This window comes from Lampetra planeri, chromosome 24, assembly GCF_965212315.1.
Source record: "Lampetra planeri chromosome 24, kcLamPlan1.2.h2, whole genome shotgun sequence".
Lineage (NCBI taxonomy): Eukaryota > Metazoa > Chordata > Hyperoartia > Petromyzontiformes > Petromyzontidae > Lampetra > Lampetra planeri.
This window is the reverse complement of record NC_136130.1, coordinates 6,806,795-6,825,185: the sequence shown is the minus strand read 5'-3', so window position 1 is coordinate 6,825,185 and position 18,391 is coordinate 6,806,795. Positions and strand designations below refer to the sequence as shown.

The 18,391-nt window shown below is 51.1% G+C and overlaps 1 protein-coding gene across 1 annotated transcript in view; it reads right to left on the bottom strand.

Annotated features, from left to right (window-relative positions):
- LOC144726687 (phospholipid phosphatase 3-like) overlaps window positions 1-16,195 on the bottom strand; it is a 65,264-nt gene extending 49,069 nt beyond the window's left edge. The window contains exon 1 of the mRNA XM_078605478.1: window positions 15,182-16,195. Coding sequence (XP_078461604.1) covers window positions 15,182-15,410 — 229 coding nt within the window. The 5' untranslated portion in view covers window positions 15,411-16,195. The remainder of the gene's footprint in view (window positions 1-15,181) is intronic.
- Between the last annotated feature and the right edge of the window lie 2,196 nt (window positions 16,196-18,391).

The window sequence follows — 18,391 nt, the reverse complement described above, 5'->3', positions numbered from 1 at the left end:
CCTCCTCCATAAAGGCCGAACTTGACACCGCTGGTACCAGTCTTCTGTAAGTCCACTCAAGCTCCATATCCTCCTGTACCACGTTAGTCCATATCTTCTCTAGCCCAGGTCGTGCCCATTAAGCCTTGTCTATCTGGCCAAACAGAAGCTGCATGGGCATGCGGTGGCTGGGCATGCAGGATACATGACCTAGCCAACACAGCCTTGCACACACGCGTGCACGCAAACCAACACATGCCCACACAGACACCCACACACATAAAGAAACCTAAACACACCCATACACACAAAGAGAGTCACACACACACCACACATGCGCAAACACAGAAGACAAAGACACAATACTAAGATCCCCCATTTTGCCTCAACATATTGTTGAGGCAAGTGCTGTTAGCATGCACCTATGAAGGCCTGCACAGCACGGGAGGGGGCAGGTGGCCAGCACCACTCCTGGTCGCATTCGTCTCACTAGTGGCGATTTTTACACACGACACCAGGTACTCATTTGAGGCCGAGTCGACCTAAGGGAGGCCCAGGACCGGTTCAAATAATCGTCACTGAATACACACACACGACCACACACACAGACACCCACACTCAAGTACCCCAAGCACCCGCAGGCAGAGGCACCCACACACGCCCCCACAGAAACACAAGAGAGCGGCACACACACACACAGATCTGTCGCATGCAGACACCCGCACACACAAGCACACGCACCCACAGCCACACGCGCACACACACACACAAATACTGCGCCCCAAAGGCAGTGGCCCATTTATCACGTTGGGCGCACTAAATCTACCCGTGACACCGGCACACAAAGCGGAGGCGAAAATCCCCGCTGCTTTCACGATGGCGCGTACGTGCGCGCACTACGGCAGCAGCGTCGGCGCTCGCCGTCAAAACAAAACACCGCACACCAGCAGGCGAACCGAGACGCGCAAGGTCCGGGGGGTTGCCCATTCACGGTTCGCCGGCGGTCCCATCTGGCGGCTGGGAACGACGCATTCGCCGGGGCCGACAGACGGCGAAGGATCGGCCGGTTTTGGTTCACCATCATAAATGAGCCGTCAACGCGGCCGAACAATGCAATGCATCATCGCGGTTGAACAATACATTACGCGTGACGAGCCGTGCAAATTACGACACATCGCCGGCCTCCCCAACTCCCGGCGATGTGGATCTCTTTGGGTCGCGACAAATGACGAATGGTTCTTGCTTCAGCGGCCGCTGAATTTTAATTTGGACCGCGCGTGTGTCCCGGGTGTTCCGCTTGCCTCCCACGCGCCAGCCAACTTTTTTTTCGTTATATTCCAACGCGAATAGAACGGCTCGTATTTTCCGAACTCGACCTACGCTCGACTTGAAAAAAATGCAGGTGTGTCATTTGTTACGTTTGTCGTGGAGAGAGATTGCGATTGGAAACTCCTGCCAGCGAGCAGTGTTCCAGCAGCATGAGTCATAGCACGGAGAACGCTGGAAGTTGGCATCACAGAACGACTTATTGAAGTCACTTCAAGCCTCACTAGGGGCGCACATCGTATAGGTCAGGCTATGAGTCGTTCACCACATGGTAATCAAATCCACATTTTTTTTTAATTCGCAGAATAGGAATATACCCGAATGACGCAATAAACCAAACTTACAATCGTAGGTGAAATATTTTTTCCTGGAGTCATTAACGATTGGGCTGAAGGTGGGGAGGGGGTGGATGGAGTGGGGGGCTGAATCCCAGATTCAAAACTATGATCTCAGCGGTTCTGTCACGCTGGCGAGATGTTAACTACCTCGCCTTGTATGCAGGTAGTTGTGTGGGTTCGATCCTGACCCTGACGCCTGCTGTATATTTGGCGCTTGCATGTTCTACCCGTGGTGGCACAGATTTTTCTTCGGATCCTTCAGTTTTCCCCATTGCCGATTCGAATCAACAATGCTTTCAGAGCATTTGGCTGCTATACATGTTCACGTGATGATAAGCCACTTCGTTGAGTTATCATTTGTGGCCAGGTTGCTTCTGAATAAAGAGCTGTCTATATAGCTCAATAGGCCTTACCTGGTGAAATAAAAAACATATTTTAGTTTCGTGTCTCCGACACGGCCATCATGAGAACCCCGAGCGAGCCGGCGACCTCCACACGTCGCATTTGACCCGGTGCCCTTTTCCACTCTCTGCTGCCCCGACTCCCCCGACCCCCGCCCCCCACTGCCGTCTCCCACGCCCCTCGTCCTGGCTTCCTTTCCAGGTTTCCGCGTGGCCCTTCCCCTGTCCCCGCTCGTATTTCCTCAGGTGCTCGCGGTCAGTTGTGCACGCGCGCATTTTCTCGTGTTTGCTCTTGCACGTGCACGCCTGTGACTGTGCGTGAGACTGTGCATCTTTGACTGTGTGTCAGACTGTGCTTGTGTAATTGAGTGTGAGACTGTGTGTGTATGGATTTTTGTTTGTCACTGTGCATAAGACTGAATGTGTCTGTGACTGCATGTGTGTGTGTAGATTTGTGCATGTGACTGTTTAACTGTGTGAATGTGTGTTACTTTTAAAGGTGACAAAGACGTCCAACTGCCAGGGGATCTCATGGGGAGTGGTGATGCACTGGTTAAAACGCACTGCACTAGGACTCCTATGACATGAGTTTGATTTCCAGCCACGGACGACATCAGTGACAATGGATATTAGAAGCACTCATCGGCCTCCACTGGGTCGACTCAGCCTTGAATGAGGCACCTGGTGGCGCTGTGTCGATCTTAATGCGTGCTCGCTAACAGCACTTACCCCAACAGCACTTACCCTGCACCTCCGATCATCATGGTTGCGTCGTTAAACCCGCCACCACCCGACACAGCCAATCAGTAAGGTTTGTCACGTAAACAAAACATGCCAATTAGTTACTAGTTCAGCACACCGGTGTGTTGGAGAGTGAACCCACACCGTTGACCATACGAGTACGACGTTTCACCAGGAATTACAACCAGCATCATGAAGCGACAAATCTTACTAATTGGCTGTATCAGGTGACAGCGGGTTTAACGACACATTCATATTCACCCGACCTAACCCAAAAACATTTATTATGGATAATATTGGCCACGAAAGCCAACGTGTTAAACTAAGTTCAACATGCCTATATGCAACAGTTTGTTAAAAAGCTACACGGGGGAGGGGGGGGGTGGGATATTTGTCCTTGTGTGTGGTGAATGCACAAAGATATATGTAGCACGGGAACTGCGTGATCAACACTTCTATTTTTCCTTTGAAGGTTGTTGTTTTCCTTCTTCTCACACTCAGAGAGAACCACCCCCCCCAAAGAAAATGCAGTGCTTCTTCGGCCATGAAATTTGTGGTGCGCCAAAGGGGGCGTTATCTACTCCAAGCATGTAAAAATCCCCCGCTCGCACGCGCACACACGCACGGAGACTTGTTTACAAAGACGTGCTGAGATTCCTTCGCTGGGAGTCCTAAACGTCTCGTTCGGATGCTTAATCATAACCATGACACGAGCGCACACAATGGCCTATACATGTCCGGCGAACGGGGGAAAGCCGCTGTGGAACGAACGCGGAGCAACGGAATGGAGCGGCCCGGGGGAGGAACATATCCAATATCCGTCCCCTGGGTCGGGGCCACTTGGCCTACCAGCGACAGTCCAACCGACGTCGCTTATCCGCCCTGGCCAATTAGCCGCCCATGCCGTGCAGAATTTGTGCACCGTGATGTGACCTTCCCGAATCTGACCTTTTCAGGTATCCGCCAACAGATTAGGTCCCCCGGCAAGTCAGATGCACGACACTGTACTGTGAGCGACGTATTTCTTGTTGCAGCGCTCTCGTCTCTACCAACAAGCCTCTCGGATCACATCTTTCATGGCGAGTTGGTCAAGTCCATGTACGTATGTATGTACGTTGAAGTTCTTTCGCATCGTACGTCGCCAAATGTGCTAATCGGAGGTCGGTCAGCTGTTGATATCAAACACCCATGATCTAATTCCCAGCCAGGAAAGATAAGTGGATTGATTCACTCGAACTTGCTTTGTAATGAATAAGCTATGGACTGAAAGTGAAACTTTTGGCTTGAGCCAAGCGGAAGGATTTTCCATACAAAAGGGCAGCTGCTTATGACTAACGCCGTGCCAACATACTCACGCTCTCTCAAATCTCAACTGGATACTCAAACAGATACTTGGCAAACGTCTCAATGCAGCACTAAAAATAAGTCTTGAGATTCGCCGGGTTATCACAATGTTTTACGAAGTCGCTTGAGTTAGCATGATGGACAATTCTTTTCAGAATCAATTACTCAACTGGCGTTGCAGTGGTTAACCCCCCTGGACCAGGAGACTTCACTTTGATTGCCGGCCACGGCTACCACCAGTGGCGAGTGATACCTGGGGGGCCCCTCCACCATCACCAAACCGCACCGAGCAGCGTGAAGTTTGAACAAACAGCCTCCACCACCGACGCGGCGTTGAGAGGCCTTCATCCAGCAGTGCGTCGGCAAAAAGGGGGCTGTAGATTAATGATCATAACTCAACGAATGGCACACCTCCACTTTTGCTAAATTCCACGAGCTGCCAAGAAGAAAAATGGTTGGCCCCACCGAACATCAAAAAAATAATGTCCAGGCAGAGTTGGGGGGGGGGTTTGTTTTATGGAAGTGTTGCATGCAGCCGAGGAAGGTGATTTGGTGCCACCGAGATTTACTCTCACGCTCACCCCTCGCATTCAATAGCCCAAGTCGGGCGTGAAGTCAGCTGCTCCCCACATGTTAATATCCATCACGGGGTACCCTTTGAACTCTCAAGGTGTGTGCGAGGGGGTGCGTGCACGTAAACATCGGCTGGCCGGGATCGACACACGATACCTTTATTTTGTCGGTGGCTATGTAGGGGCCCCGCTTCTCTGGGTTCAGGGTTCGCCGCCGACACCGGGGCATCTGCCTTGTGGGCTACGTGCGCGGCGGGCACGAGTCGCAACATTGACATTTGTGGTGCCGTTTGACGTCCGACGCTGCAGTTATATCCAAATGTGGTTAAACGGCAAGAATAACCGTGTTAGGGGAATGTCGCTCGACACGTAAGTGATAGACCCCTTGAAGAGAATAGAATGATGGACGACGTTTACAAGATCAGCGACGTAGCTATTGATTGTGCAGGTGGTGTCACTGCGCTGGGGCCCGCGGGTTCGAGAGGCCAAGGCAACATGCCACGGAGACGGTGGAATTTTTTTTTTTAACGAGGGGGCCCCATTTAATTCCTCGCAGCAGGGGCCCATGCCGACAAGGCTAGGCCACTGAATAGGGTGACGACGGGCGGGATCTTTAGAGACACAACCGCCACCTGGCAATGCAAGAGCACGTCCACCCCGGACGTGGGGTGACGGAATCAGATCACGCGCGGGAGTTAGACTGTCACATCGCAGGTCCATGAGAGATGATGGCGATGACCTGTGGAGGCCTTCATCCAGCAGTAGATTGATCATGGCTGCTGACGATGATGATGATGATGACATTATTTACTAGTGGACTAGATCAGCACAAAAACCTATCGATCATCCCTCGTGTATACGTGTACAAGCAGCGCTTGATATTCGGAGATGAGGTGGGGGGTGTGGGGGTATTACTACTAGAGCCGTCTTAACCAGCTCTGGCTCCTGTTGTTCAATTCATTTGCAAAGAGCACACACACACATACAGAGGCACAAAGCTTCTCTAAAGCAAACCAGCAAAACTCTCAACACCACCATCACCCCCACCCAACCCCCTTCCCTTTCTCCTCCACAGCTCCTTCCCTTAAACCCCAATCCCAACCCTCTGCTCCCACCAACAACACCGCACCCTTTCCAGAGGTCGCCCCCCCTCCCCTTCATCCTCCTCCAACCCCGCTTCCCATGGGCTAAATAAAATGTTCCATGGGAAAATGTGTCCGCGGCGAGGCTCACTCGCTTGCTTGGCTTGGCTAGGAGGATACTTGGTGTGGTGTATGCGTGCGACCCCGTGGACAATTCCGCGGTAATGGAATTACGGGGAGCAAATGAAAAGATGTTAGATGCAGAGACGTTTGTTTGTTTGTATCATGGCACCAACTCTGCTGTTTGTACAAAAAAAGTTTACAAAACTCAGAACTATATTCTCAGGTTTTTTCGGTAAAGTCACATAGGTAAAAACATTAAAATTAATGAAAGTAAAATAAAACAAAACAAAAATAAAATTCACGACGTTTCGTGGGACCGTCACAGCCGAATTAGCTGCATCAAGTGCAGCTAATTCGGCTGTGACGGTCCCACCTGATGACGGAGACTTGTGTTGCCTCCGAAACGTCGTGAATTTTATTTTTGTTTTGTTTTATTTTACTTTCATTAATTTTAATGTTTTTACCTACGTGACTTTACCGAAAAAACCTGAGAATATGAATCATTGCAGTCACGAAAGCTTCAAATCTAGAAAAAACTCAGAACATTTGAATTATGAAGACAATTCTGCAAAACGCTGCGCACGTTAAATTGTGTCATTTGTCAGGGTCTGTGGTGTGACCGTGCTTTAATTCCGTTACCGTGGAACTAATCCTATTTTTATTTAAGCCACGCAAATTTTATTGATATGCAAAAACAAAACACAATCCCCAATCGCCAAATCACCTGGAATGCGTCCAATCACTCAGAAGCTCATCAGGATGTTTTGGCCTGCACAGCGCTTGGTCGTGTGACCAACATGCACCCCATTAGGTTGGCATAGGGCTGCGGGGCGATGTAGCGGGCAGCGGGGAGAGGTGCAGCTAAATGCATTGTTGTAATATACTTCAATGTTCCAGTGTCTCTGCTCCCCGCCTTCATTCACGGACCAGCACTGACTATCCTGGTGAAGTATGGTTAAACCGCCCCCCCCCCCCCCAACGATCAGCCCAACGTGGGGAGCGCCATCCATCTAGCAGTGGAGTTACAAAAATGTACCGCACACGTGCAATCTCAGCTGGACGTCCGCCTGGTTACAAATAAAGGACTTAACGTGCTCGTGCCGTTAACCGCGGCGAGCGAGCGACTCTGGGAAGCGTTAAGCCCTCGTGGTGTTTAGTTTTCGCGGTGTCAGCAAATCACGTGGAGATTTAAAATGCGCTGACAGAATGGAGGGGGCGGAGGGGATGGCGGAGAAGTTCGGGCGAGTAGGGTGGGGAGTTGGGGTTTGGGGAGAGGGCGGGTGAACCCTTTTGTCGGCCATCACGAGAATTGGCTGGGAAGGCCGCGTGGTTGAAATCCCTGGCGAGCGACGCGGCCAACACGGATATAGCGACAGGCGGAGACACGAAGACGCCGATCGCGACCATTATTATTCTTGCGGACACCGCATGGCAAATAGAAAGGAAAAAGGAGAGGTTGCTGCCCTTTGACTACAGGTGAATGCTGATGGTGGAATCTCATGGCTGGATTGGGGCTAAGCAGCTGGGAAGTTCTGATGAACATCGTGGGAAAGCCTTGTATATGAAATCCAGGAACAGGAGGTTGTGAATGATGGAATACGTGTGTATGATGGCAGAGGATAGGGTAAGCAACTTGGATTTTCTGATTGAAACATCGCAGGAAAGCAATGTAGAACACATCAGAAAGAGGAGGTTGCGGTGGATAGGACACTTATGCACGATGGAGGCGGATAGGATAAGCAACTTGGAAGTTCTGATTAAAATTTGGCAGGAAAGTGTTGTAGGTGTAATCAGGAAGTGGGGGTTATGATGGGTGGAACACGTGGTGTGCAGGATGGAGGAAGGCAGGTCACCGAGACGGGCATTTGAGGGGCAGCCAAAAGCCAGTGACCAAGGGGGAGACGTAGAGCCAGACAGGGAGAATGATGTAAGAGTGGAATTTTTAATTCGGGTGTCGACTTGGTGAGCAGAAAAAAGCGATGGCGAGGTGTGGAAATGGGCATGTTAACCTCTTCAAAGCATCGCTCATGATGCCAACCTCCCGTCCTCCGGCAGGTGTGGGAAAACAGGACTTGTGGGACTAAGATCAGGATATACATTGTACGCTGGATAGAGTGTCACTTATATACCAGTGCGTGTTGTCTGTGACATGGGGATGACGCCGTCCAATGTTGACTCCCAGGTTTTAGATCGAGCTCTAAACTCACCACTTGGACAGAGTTTGGCCAAAACCTCTTGGTGGGATTCATGAAAGGTGCGCCGACCCATAATGGTACAGGCCCCAAAATCCCGACGAGTCTCAACAGGAAGAGAGAGAACACTCACAGATGCGTTTCCATAGAGGTGATTCATACGATTGCCAATCGTGATGACGAATTGTCCTATAATTATGAAGATGACATGATGGAGAAGATGGTGGTGGTGTTACAATATTGTCGATTCCCAGTTTTCAATGACTGCCAATCGATGTAGAAACGATGGCAGTGGTTGGAGCACTGCGCAATGAACCCAGCGACCCGAGCTCCTTCGTCCAGCAGTTGAGTGACAAACAAATTAAAATGATTATTCTTATTAGTATACAATTTGCAACGCTTGTCATAGGTGAGCTTAAAACACACTCGGGTAACTTCCCCTATACATTCAACTCAATTACACCACACACCATGTCCAATTACACACTTCTTACCTCATAGCAATTCGCATCCAAGAGCAGTGTGTGGCTAGGACCACGTCCAGTCGCCTTCGTCTTATCAGTGCTGATGCGTACACACCACAGCAGTTAATCATTCAATCACTCGCCGCTGGTGTTGATCGTGGACGGCGATAACACATTCCTGCGGAGGGAGCTGGTAGGAACGTTGGGTTGCTCGGTCAATGGCCAGCGTCAACGGCGGCGTGGTGTATTCCGCAAATATGTCCGACTGTGAGGGTGGGCACAAGCCGGCGTGAGTAGGTTAAACGTTGAGTTTTATAAGGGCACCACGGGATGACCAGCCCCTCCCCACCCAGCCCCACCCTTCCCACCCAGCCCCACCCTTCCCACCCAGCCCCACCCTTCCCACCCCCCACCCAGCCCCACCCTTCCCACCCCCCCACCCAGCCCCACCCCCCACCCAGCCCCACCCCCCACCCAGCCCCACCCTCACCCCCCACCCAGCCCCCACCCAGCCCCCACCCAGCCCCACCCTCCCCGCCCTCCCCGCCCTCCCCGCCCTCCCCACCCTCCCCACCCTCCCCACCCTCCCCACCCCTCCCCACCCCACCCCACCCCTCCCCACCCCTCCCCTCCCCACCCTCCCCTCCCCACCCCACCCTCCCCTCCCCACCCCACCCCACCCCACCCCCCCCCTCCCCACCCCACCCCACCCCTCCCCACCCCACCCCTCCCCACCCCCTCCCCACCCTCCCCACCCCGCCCCACCCTCCCCACCCAGCCCCTCCCTGCACGACGGACGGACACAATAATCCCCTGTAACCTGGCGGTTCCTACCAGTATAACCTGGGGTATGCCGGGTTCGTAATGCAGTGCAGTGCACTAACCACGGTGCCACTGCTCCCCACCCACCCACACACAGTTACTCGAACCCCAAACGCACATGTATTAATATTGTTGGCAGAGAGTTTTAATTTTGCCAACTGTTTCCCAGAAGTTGCAGATTAAGAACGCAAAGCAGAGGAGAGAAGCCACATTAGCGACCTCTATTAATATTTCTCGTATCCCGTTTCTTACGGGAGACGCCTTGGCAGTCAGACTTATTGAGAGCGGCAAAGGTATCAACAGGTATTTTTTATATTTTGTTGTGACCAGGTAAGGCCCACTGAGCTATGTAGCTCTTTTTCAGAAGCGACCTGGTCACAAATGATAGCTCAACGAAGTGGCCTATCATCACGTGGACATATTTGGCAGCCAAATGCTCCGAAAGAATTGTTGATTCTAAACGTGAAGGGGAAAACCGGAGGACCCGGACAAAAAGCCACGCGACCACGGGGAGAACATGCACACTCCAAATATACAGGCGTTAAGGTCGGTATCGAACCCACGACCTCATTTGTACCACACGAGGTAGTTAACATCTCGCTACCGTGGCACCCCAAGGTATACATACACAGCATACCACTCACAGCTAACACATACCACCGGCGCGTGTTGCGGAAGGCCGACTGGCAACCACAGCGGCCAACACGTGTGGATTATTTTAAACGATAAAGGTCAAAGGGATACTCAAGTGGGGAGTGGATTTGTTAGGGAAACAGCGCTGACCAGTAAGTGCTTCATCTCGTGCGCACAGCCCTTATTGGGTGCGTGTACAGCCCCTTGTCAATCCACTGCTGGATGAGGGCGACCCCACGGAGTGTTGGTGGTTAGGATTGTTTGACCATACTTCGCCACACTGGTCAGTGCGGGTGGAATTAAGGGGAGTTTACAGGTGTGGGAGCATAGAAGTACAGCACAATAATGGACCTTGTTGAACTGCCCTCTGCTGTCTCCCACGCAGCCCTGCATCAGCCTATAACACTCGTGATGCATGGCGGTCGCCCTTCCAAGAACTCTACAGGATAACCCTTCTTTGCCTCCCCCACACCCCCTGAGGTTTGAAAGGGATGCGATAAATTCTGGGCGATTTCGTAAAAGAGGGAAGGGAAGTTGTTGATCATAACATCATCGGTAATGTTCTGCGCCTCTGAGGCCGTCTGGAACGCTCTTCTTTCCGATATTAGGAAGCCACTGGGAGCTGTTCATTTTTACATCTGGATTGAAAACCCGTTTCTTTAGGACCGCTTTTTGTGTTTAGTTTCTTGTCCCCCCCGCACCTCCGATTAGCGCAGTTGGCTACGTACGGTGCGAAAAAAGTTCAATATACGAAGCACATTTAGCCTGTACATAAACAGCACTGCCAACGCAGTCATTGCACTATAGGCGATATCTACACATAGGCTGAAATGTGCACTGCCTTACCCAGGTGTCAGCTGCTAGCGGAGGGGAATTCGATTCTTTTTTTCACAACGGCGTCGTTTACGCATCGCGTTTTGCTTTTCAAGCACCACGATTAATTCCCTGCAGAGATCACCGTCTCCTCCCCATACTGGGCCAAGAATCAATCACCCTCCGGCCAGATGTATGTATGTATGTATGTTGAACGTCTTTCATATGTAGCCAACTGTGCTAATCGGTGGTGCGGGGGGAAGAACAACCAATGAAACACAAAAAGCAGTTCCAAAGAAATGAGTGTTCAACCAACATTTAAAAGGGCATATCTCCAGTGGCTTCCGAATGGCTTCCAGATCACTTTGAATGCTCCCGATGCGTTCAGATCTCAGAAGCTAAGCGGAATTGGAGCCTGGTACCCCTACTTGGGATGGGAGACTGACCTGGGTACGCCAGGTGTTGCAGAGGAATTGGCTGCGAGGTGGCCGAGAGATAGCAGCACAGGGTTGGATTCCTGCAGATATCTGCGCGATATTTTTGGTTACCTCCCCACCCACCCACCCGTCCGCATGTGGTCTTTCAAGGACACCCTCAGGATTTCTTCCCGTTCGCAAAACCACTCGTTTGGCTCGGCCAAACATCGGCGGCGTGAGCGTTCGCGAGTGCGCAGGTGGTGCAACCACGGCCCGGAGGGACCCAGGTGATGTGCTACGAAGATGGAAAGAAAAAAAGTAGACAAAACGGAGAGCCCCCCCCCCCCCATTTTATTCCTTGCACCACGGCCCACGCCAAGACCGCACTACGTCAATGCCTGCAAGAGCACGGGGACTCTGTGTGACTCTCCCGGATAAATTAATAAATAAATGTCTTCATCACAGAATCAACATGTTCCCAGGTTTGGTTTGAGATTCGGCTCAAGATACCCTCCCCTCCCCTCCCCCACCATTCTTATATTTTCTGCAGCTCCGTTTTTTTTCCCGTAGGGGGGCGGTGATAGACGTCATCCACCCCGGTTAATTCCTTTGGTGAATCATGCCCGTGCCGACCCCCGCGACCTGTGTGCCGAGCTGCTTATTTCCACATCTGACCCGAATGTAACAGGTGAATTCGTTCAGCAAAAGATCAATCTTTTATACAGGATGATCCAATTATAAACACCCCTCTAAAACAGCACGTAGGACTTACAGGAGAAAGCGACCTTTAATTTCAACTTGGCATTGTGGCCACACTCTCCACCGTGAGATACGGAACCGTCGCTTTCATAGTATTCAGATGGCTGTTCAGAGGAACAGTAAGAGGGCCATTTGGGCAGCAGCGTGGCAATACCTCTGCCCCACAGCAAGCAGGGCCCACAATCAACTCCTCACTTGGTGGACCTTTCTGTGTGGAGTTTGTATGTTCTCCCCCTGTTCTGCAAGGTTTTCCTTAAGGTTCTACGATATCCTCCAGGAGTTAAGAAGCACACGCACAATGTAACTTGGCATTGGCCAAAGATCCCAATGCTGAAAAATTCCCTGGAAATTACCAAATAGGGATTACACGTCGTAGCATCGCCCCCTGCTGTGGAGACATGGCAGCACCCTCCTGATAAGGTCTTGAGACTCAAAGAGGCTTTCCTGGGTAGACAAGCTTAAATAACATAAAAATGAGTGGGATATCTGTAAATGGATAACCACGTATATTCTTTTCAGATTTAATGCAGCGTCAATGACGAGAACGGTCACGCAGCGCTGAGCTCACTGCACTACGAGCTCGGCATCCCGAGTTCGACACTAATCAGTGGCGAGTGATGTCTGAACCAGTCCGAGAGCACGTCGACCCGACTTGTCCCAACCACCTGGACTGACCCACGTGGAGAGCATTGGTCAAACAACCCCCCGTGATGGACACGGCGGAGATGGGGAAGCTCTCTTCCAGCAGCGGATCGACAAAGCGCTGTCACGTGTGTTTTTTCGACGAGTCGACCGTGTTGGATTTAGATTTGTGCCTCTGCACAGTCGCCAGCAGCAGTCCCCCATACTTGTTGACATAGTCTCAAGGCTGTGTTTGCAGCGGCTAAATTGTATAAACACGCCTATAATTAACGTTTAACTTTGTTGCAAAGTTTCGAGCCGAAACTTTTTTTCTCTCTCAAAATATAAATCGCCATATTTCTCGACGGTCTAACTCAACGAACTTGCACACGTGCCCCATCCAAGATCCGCCCAATACCCAGCGTCGTGGACCTGGCAATATCATCAGTGAGATGTCAAGAGCCGAGCCAGATCGAGCCCGGATAAGTCGCCGTCGTGCCGCGCGGGTTTACGTGGTGCCTGAGCGAAAGAGGCAAATGCAACAAAAGCCATTGTCGGACTATACTTCTATGCTCCCGTTCGCGTCTATGGTGAAGTATGGTCAAACAACCCAAGGCGGCGTGCGTGAAAGAAGAGCCTTCACACTTCGCAGTGGACTGATAATCAGCGTTGTCGACCGTGAACATCTCAATCACCACCAGTCTGCACACCGATCGATGCTCTCTCCCAGTGTAGAATCGAGGTGAAACTCTTGCAGGCATCTGCTGCTGCTGCTGCTGCTGTTGTTGTTGTTTGGCGATGAAGAAAGGACGACTGGAAATCGGGAGCACGGTCATTGGGTTTTCAAACCGCACGGATAAACAAATTACTGCATTTTTTTTAAACACGGAAACACGTGGAATGGACATTTAATCGTCGGTAGGGTTTTAATAAGGATTGAGATTATAGCGTAAATCTGATACTGTAGTAGTATTAAAAATAGTATTTTACAGCCCTTTATTAATCCACTGCTGGATGAAGGCATCCCCACATCGTGTTGGTGGTCATAGGGTTGTTTAGCCAGGAGAGGAGCGGTAGTGTCGCGGTTAGCGCGCTGCGCTACGAACCCGGCGACCCGATTATCTGAACCGGTCCTGGGCATCCCCTAGGTCGACTCAGCCTCAAATGAGTATCTGGTGCGATGCGTAAACATCGCCACTCGGGAGACAAAGGCGACCGGGCGTGGTGTTGGCCACCCACCCCCTCGTGTGCCGTGCCGGCCTTTCTAGGTGCTCGCTAACAGCACTTGCCCCTTTCAGTCTGTCTTTGTAATCGGAACGGCTTCGACCCACGGTTTCCAGAGGGCGTGTGGAGGATGCCCCGTGTGGGTGTGTGCCCGGCCACCGGTTTGAGGCATCACTGAACTCGAACTTGACTGGAGCATACACCCAACGTGTGTGGGTGATACCTATAAAGTGGGTCGTTACATTTAAACGATGTGCAGCTGTGTTTGACTTTGATTTATATATCGTCTACTGGCTTCATATGTCGTGGATTAAAATATAAAACGTGTGTGTTACTCGGCAGGTTAGATCATTATAATCAATTCACGACGACAATCCACACAGGCGCGCCCGTGCGTGAACAGATAGTTATATTTAGTTAACAGATAGTTAAAATATATTAGCCGAGATGGGGACGCGGCTTCCCAAGCCCACCCATCGCCAACATTCGATTATATACTGTATATACAAACATAGTTACGATGATGCATACAGATGGATATTTTTGAATTATTCCAAAACTCTGCATACACGAGTGCAATTCTGACAAAGCGTGGAAGTCCGATTTAGCAGAACCCTCCCTGATAAGCAACAACAAGAGTATTTATCGTCCCGACGCCAAGTATTACCCGCGCGGCAGTTGTCCCAGCAAGGACGATTTACATTTACCAATCGTCTCCGGTCCAATACAGATTTGGTCGTCACACGCTGCACGCGCACCAATTATTATTGATCACTTGCCACGCGCGTTCTCGCGCAGTGATGAACGCCGCCGATTCAATAATGAGAAGCGACCTTGCACGTGTTGTGTGCCCACGTGTTGCGTGTGCCCGTACGTAAGATGGAAGAGCGTCGGAATCAATAATCGCAATCTTGATGCTGCGCTCTCTACATCAGCGGGGTGTGTTTAGCAATCGGCAGGCGCGTGCCAACGTGTTTACAATGCATTAACATCTGCGCGGAGTGCACGCGATAGACCACCGGTACTCGTTGCGGCGACGCAAGAAATGAGTTTGGTGGCCCCCGGCGCAAGGTGTACCGCTCTCGATTAAATCAACAACAGCACCGTCGGCCAAGGCGATGCGGAATAGAGCGGTGGCGCAGTGGTTAGCGCACTGCGCAATGTGTACCCGGCAACGGGGGTACAGCTGGGCCACGCATCTTTTTTTTTAAATCGAACAACCTCCACGACTTGGCTCGGCGTGCCTTCACCCAGCAGTGGATTGACAACCGGGCCTGTCAATCAATCAATCAATCGATCAGTCGATCGTGAATCATCATCATCCAACTCACCCAGGAAGACGCACGCGACGTCGATGGCCACGGCACCGTGGACCGCGCGCGTGGGTGGCGCGGGTGCCCTCGTCGACGACTCGCCGGGGCTGCTGCTCCCTGCTGCTGCTGCGGATGATGCTGCTGCTGATGATGATGCTGCTGATGATGCTGCTCCGGGTTCCCCTCTCTCGGACCCCTGCGAGTCCCCGTCGGCCGCCTTGTCGTATTTGTACCCTGGCCCCGGCATGTCTTCGCTTTGGCCACGGGACGGACTTCGATCGCTTTGGCTAGATGAGACCGTGGTGGTTAGATGGTGAGACGGTGGTGGTGGCTGGAGGATGATGATGGTGTTGGTGGCAGGTGCTGGTGGTGGTGGTTGTTGTATGTTGTTGAATGTTGTGATGGTGGTTGGATCATGAGATGATGATGGTGGTGGTTGTGTGATGAGATGATGCTGGTGGCCGTGCTTGATTGACGAGGCCGTGGTGGTGGTGGGTGAAAGACGATGATTATGTGAGATGGTGGTGGTCGTGGTAGAACGGTGGTGGTGCTATAGTGGTGGTGGAACACAGATGATGATGATCGTAGTTGGGTGACGGCGGTGAGAGGAGCCTTGCTTCGGCTTTACTTGCCGAGACGCCCGCGAACTCGGCTCTCGTTTGGCGGATTCCTCCGCTCGAAAGACTGCGCGACGCGGCGTGACGCTACCCTACGGGAGATCCGTGGCCGCTCGTCTTCATTGGAAGCGCCGCCCGTGCACAGCTCAACGAACCAACGACGTGTCTGCCCGCTCGACAATACAGACGTGGCACGACTCCGCTGGAAATCTCGCGACAATGATCGCTCGCCGACTGACCCGGCAGCCTTCCCTCCCCCTCGAGTCCCGTCTTCTTTATATCGCCGCCGTGTTTACAGCCAAGCCCAGGGCGACTTCTGCCACGGGCATCCGACTGAGCCAGCGGAGGGAATCGCTGAAACTATCCGGAATGGCTCGCCGAGTAAGTATAAACACAGTCCGCTCCTCCCACTGCTTCCAAAGCAGCCACTCGAGCTTTAAGCGGCTGGAGGAGGGGGCGGAACTTCGGCCTCCGAGCCAGATATTCACGATTGTGTGCTGGGAGAGGAGGGGGGATTGAGAGGCAATGGGACTGAGCTGTATCCTGTCCCAACAACGCACCAGCGCACGTGCGGATATTCCCTTCACTCGTTGAAAAATAAAAGAGTCGCCCCAGCTATGACTTGACGCATATCGCCCGCTTTTTTTTATCGTGTGATTTATATTCTTCCCAAAGACGCTTGTGTTTATTTAGAGGGACGAATTTTTTTTATCATATCGTAAAAATGGGTCTAAGTTCACCAGCATTGATTCAAGCGAGCCTGACTGAAGAGACACTGCATGTGGCTGGAGAGACTGAATGTCGAAACCGGTCCAGAGGTTGCTTGCATTGAATCAATGCTGCTGACATTATGCATCCCCCAGAAGGCGTGTGCGGCCGATGGGTTGTGTAAGAACGAATTAATGTTTGTGTTTGGAGAGACGAACATATGAAGGGGACATTGTCTGCTTATTTATTTTGCTGTTGTGAAAATGGTGAAGTGTAATCTTCTGCTCATCACGAATGTATTACCAAACGCAAGACGCAGTTGTCTTTTTGTCGGTTGATTTTTAATTCCATAAGAAAGAAAAGCTCTTGGGGGCTTCCCGTAATAAGTAGGATACATTACTCGGTGCAGTGCGCTAACCACTGTGCCACTGCTCCTCCAGAAGAAATAACCAACTCAGTCTTGATTTGAAGCTTTCGTGACTGCCGGAATCCATACTCTTTGGTTATTTCGGTAAAGTCACGTAGGTAGAAAAGAAAACTAAATTAAAATAATATATCACGACGTTTCGATCGCAACACAAGCGGTCGTCCGCAGGCGGAAAAAAAATATCCATCTCAGTGTTTCTTTGAATCAATATGAATCGATATTAATCGATATATGTTCATATGCGTTCAAGTGTATTTTGTTTATCCGAGATAGTTTCATTTGCAAGAATGACGTGGGGGGGGGTGACTGCTGCGCTCGTTTTCTGTCGCTCCACATATAAATACTGCACAAATATTGATAAAACTATATTCGAAGCTTTCGTGACTGCAGGAATTACTCTTTGGTTCTTTCGGTAAAGTCACGTAGAAAATCAAATAAAAATAGAATACGACGTTTCGGTTGCAACAAAAGCAAGCCATCATCAGGTAAGAATGAATGATAACAACGAGGGGACAAGGAGGGAGCAGTGTGCGTCTCTGCATGTGTGCACCATTGTCTCTCCTCCGGCCACTGTGGTTCGGAATTCCACACTGCTCCCTCATTGACCCCACGTTTGTTCTGCTGGTCTCATCGTTTGTCCGCCTCCCCAGTCCTCTCTCTGATCCAGCTCCTCCCCCCTCTCTCTGTTTACGGTGATGTGCACGTCTTCTTCGAACGCTGGGGAGCCGGAAAAGCCCTCTGTACCAGCGTGGACGGTACCCTCGTGTTCACCTTCTGAAGCGCTCGCTCGTCACCGTGGCGTGCACGATGACCACCACAACCACGTGCATTTTCTTTAGTGTTGTGCGCGGTGCATTTAGCGCCACAGCGCGTGGATTTGTAGCGTTTATTTTCATTTGTTCGCTGGTGACTTTGTGTATTTCATATCGGAATCGCCTCCAGTGCTTTTGCTGCTGGCGGCAATAAAAGTTGTTTAAAAGTCAAAGTCTGTTTAAGGCCTCGGCACAGATTCGTTGTCCTTCTGTTTGTCTTGATGTGTCTCTCGCTCGGTGTGTCTCTGCATGTGTCTGCCTATGTTGTTTCCGTGTCTGTGTTTTATCATTCATTCTTACCTGATGATGGCTGCTTGTGTTGCAACCGAAACGTCGTATTCTATTATTTTATTTTCTACGTGACTTTACCGAAAGAACAAAGAGTAAATATTGATAATTTTATTTTATTTTACCAGGTAAGGCCACACTGAGCTACGTAGCTCTTTTTCGGAAGCAACCTCATCACAAATGATAGCTCAACGAAGTGGCTTATCACGTGGACATTTGTAGCAGCCAAATACTCCGAACGCTTGTTTCTAAAAGTGGAGGGGAAAACCGGGTCGGGATCGAGCGCAGGACCTCCTGCATACCAGGCGAGGGAGTTAACGTCTCTCCCCCGCGCCGCCCACGTTTTAGTCCATCAGCCTATCGGCTTTCCAGATCA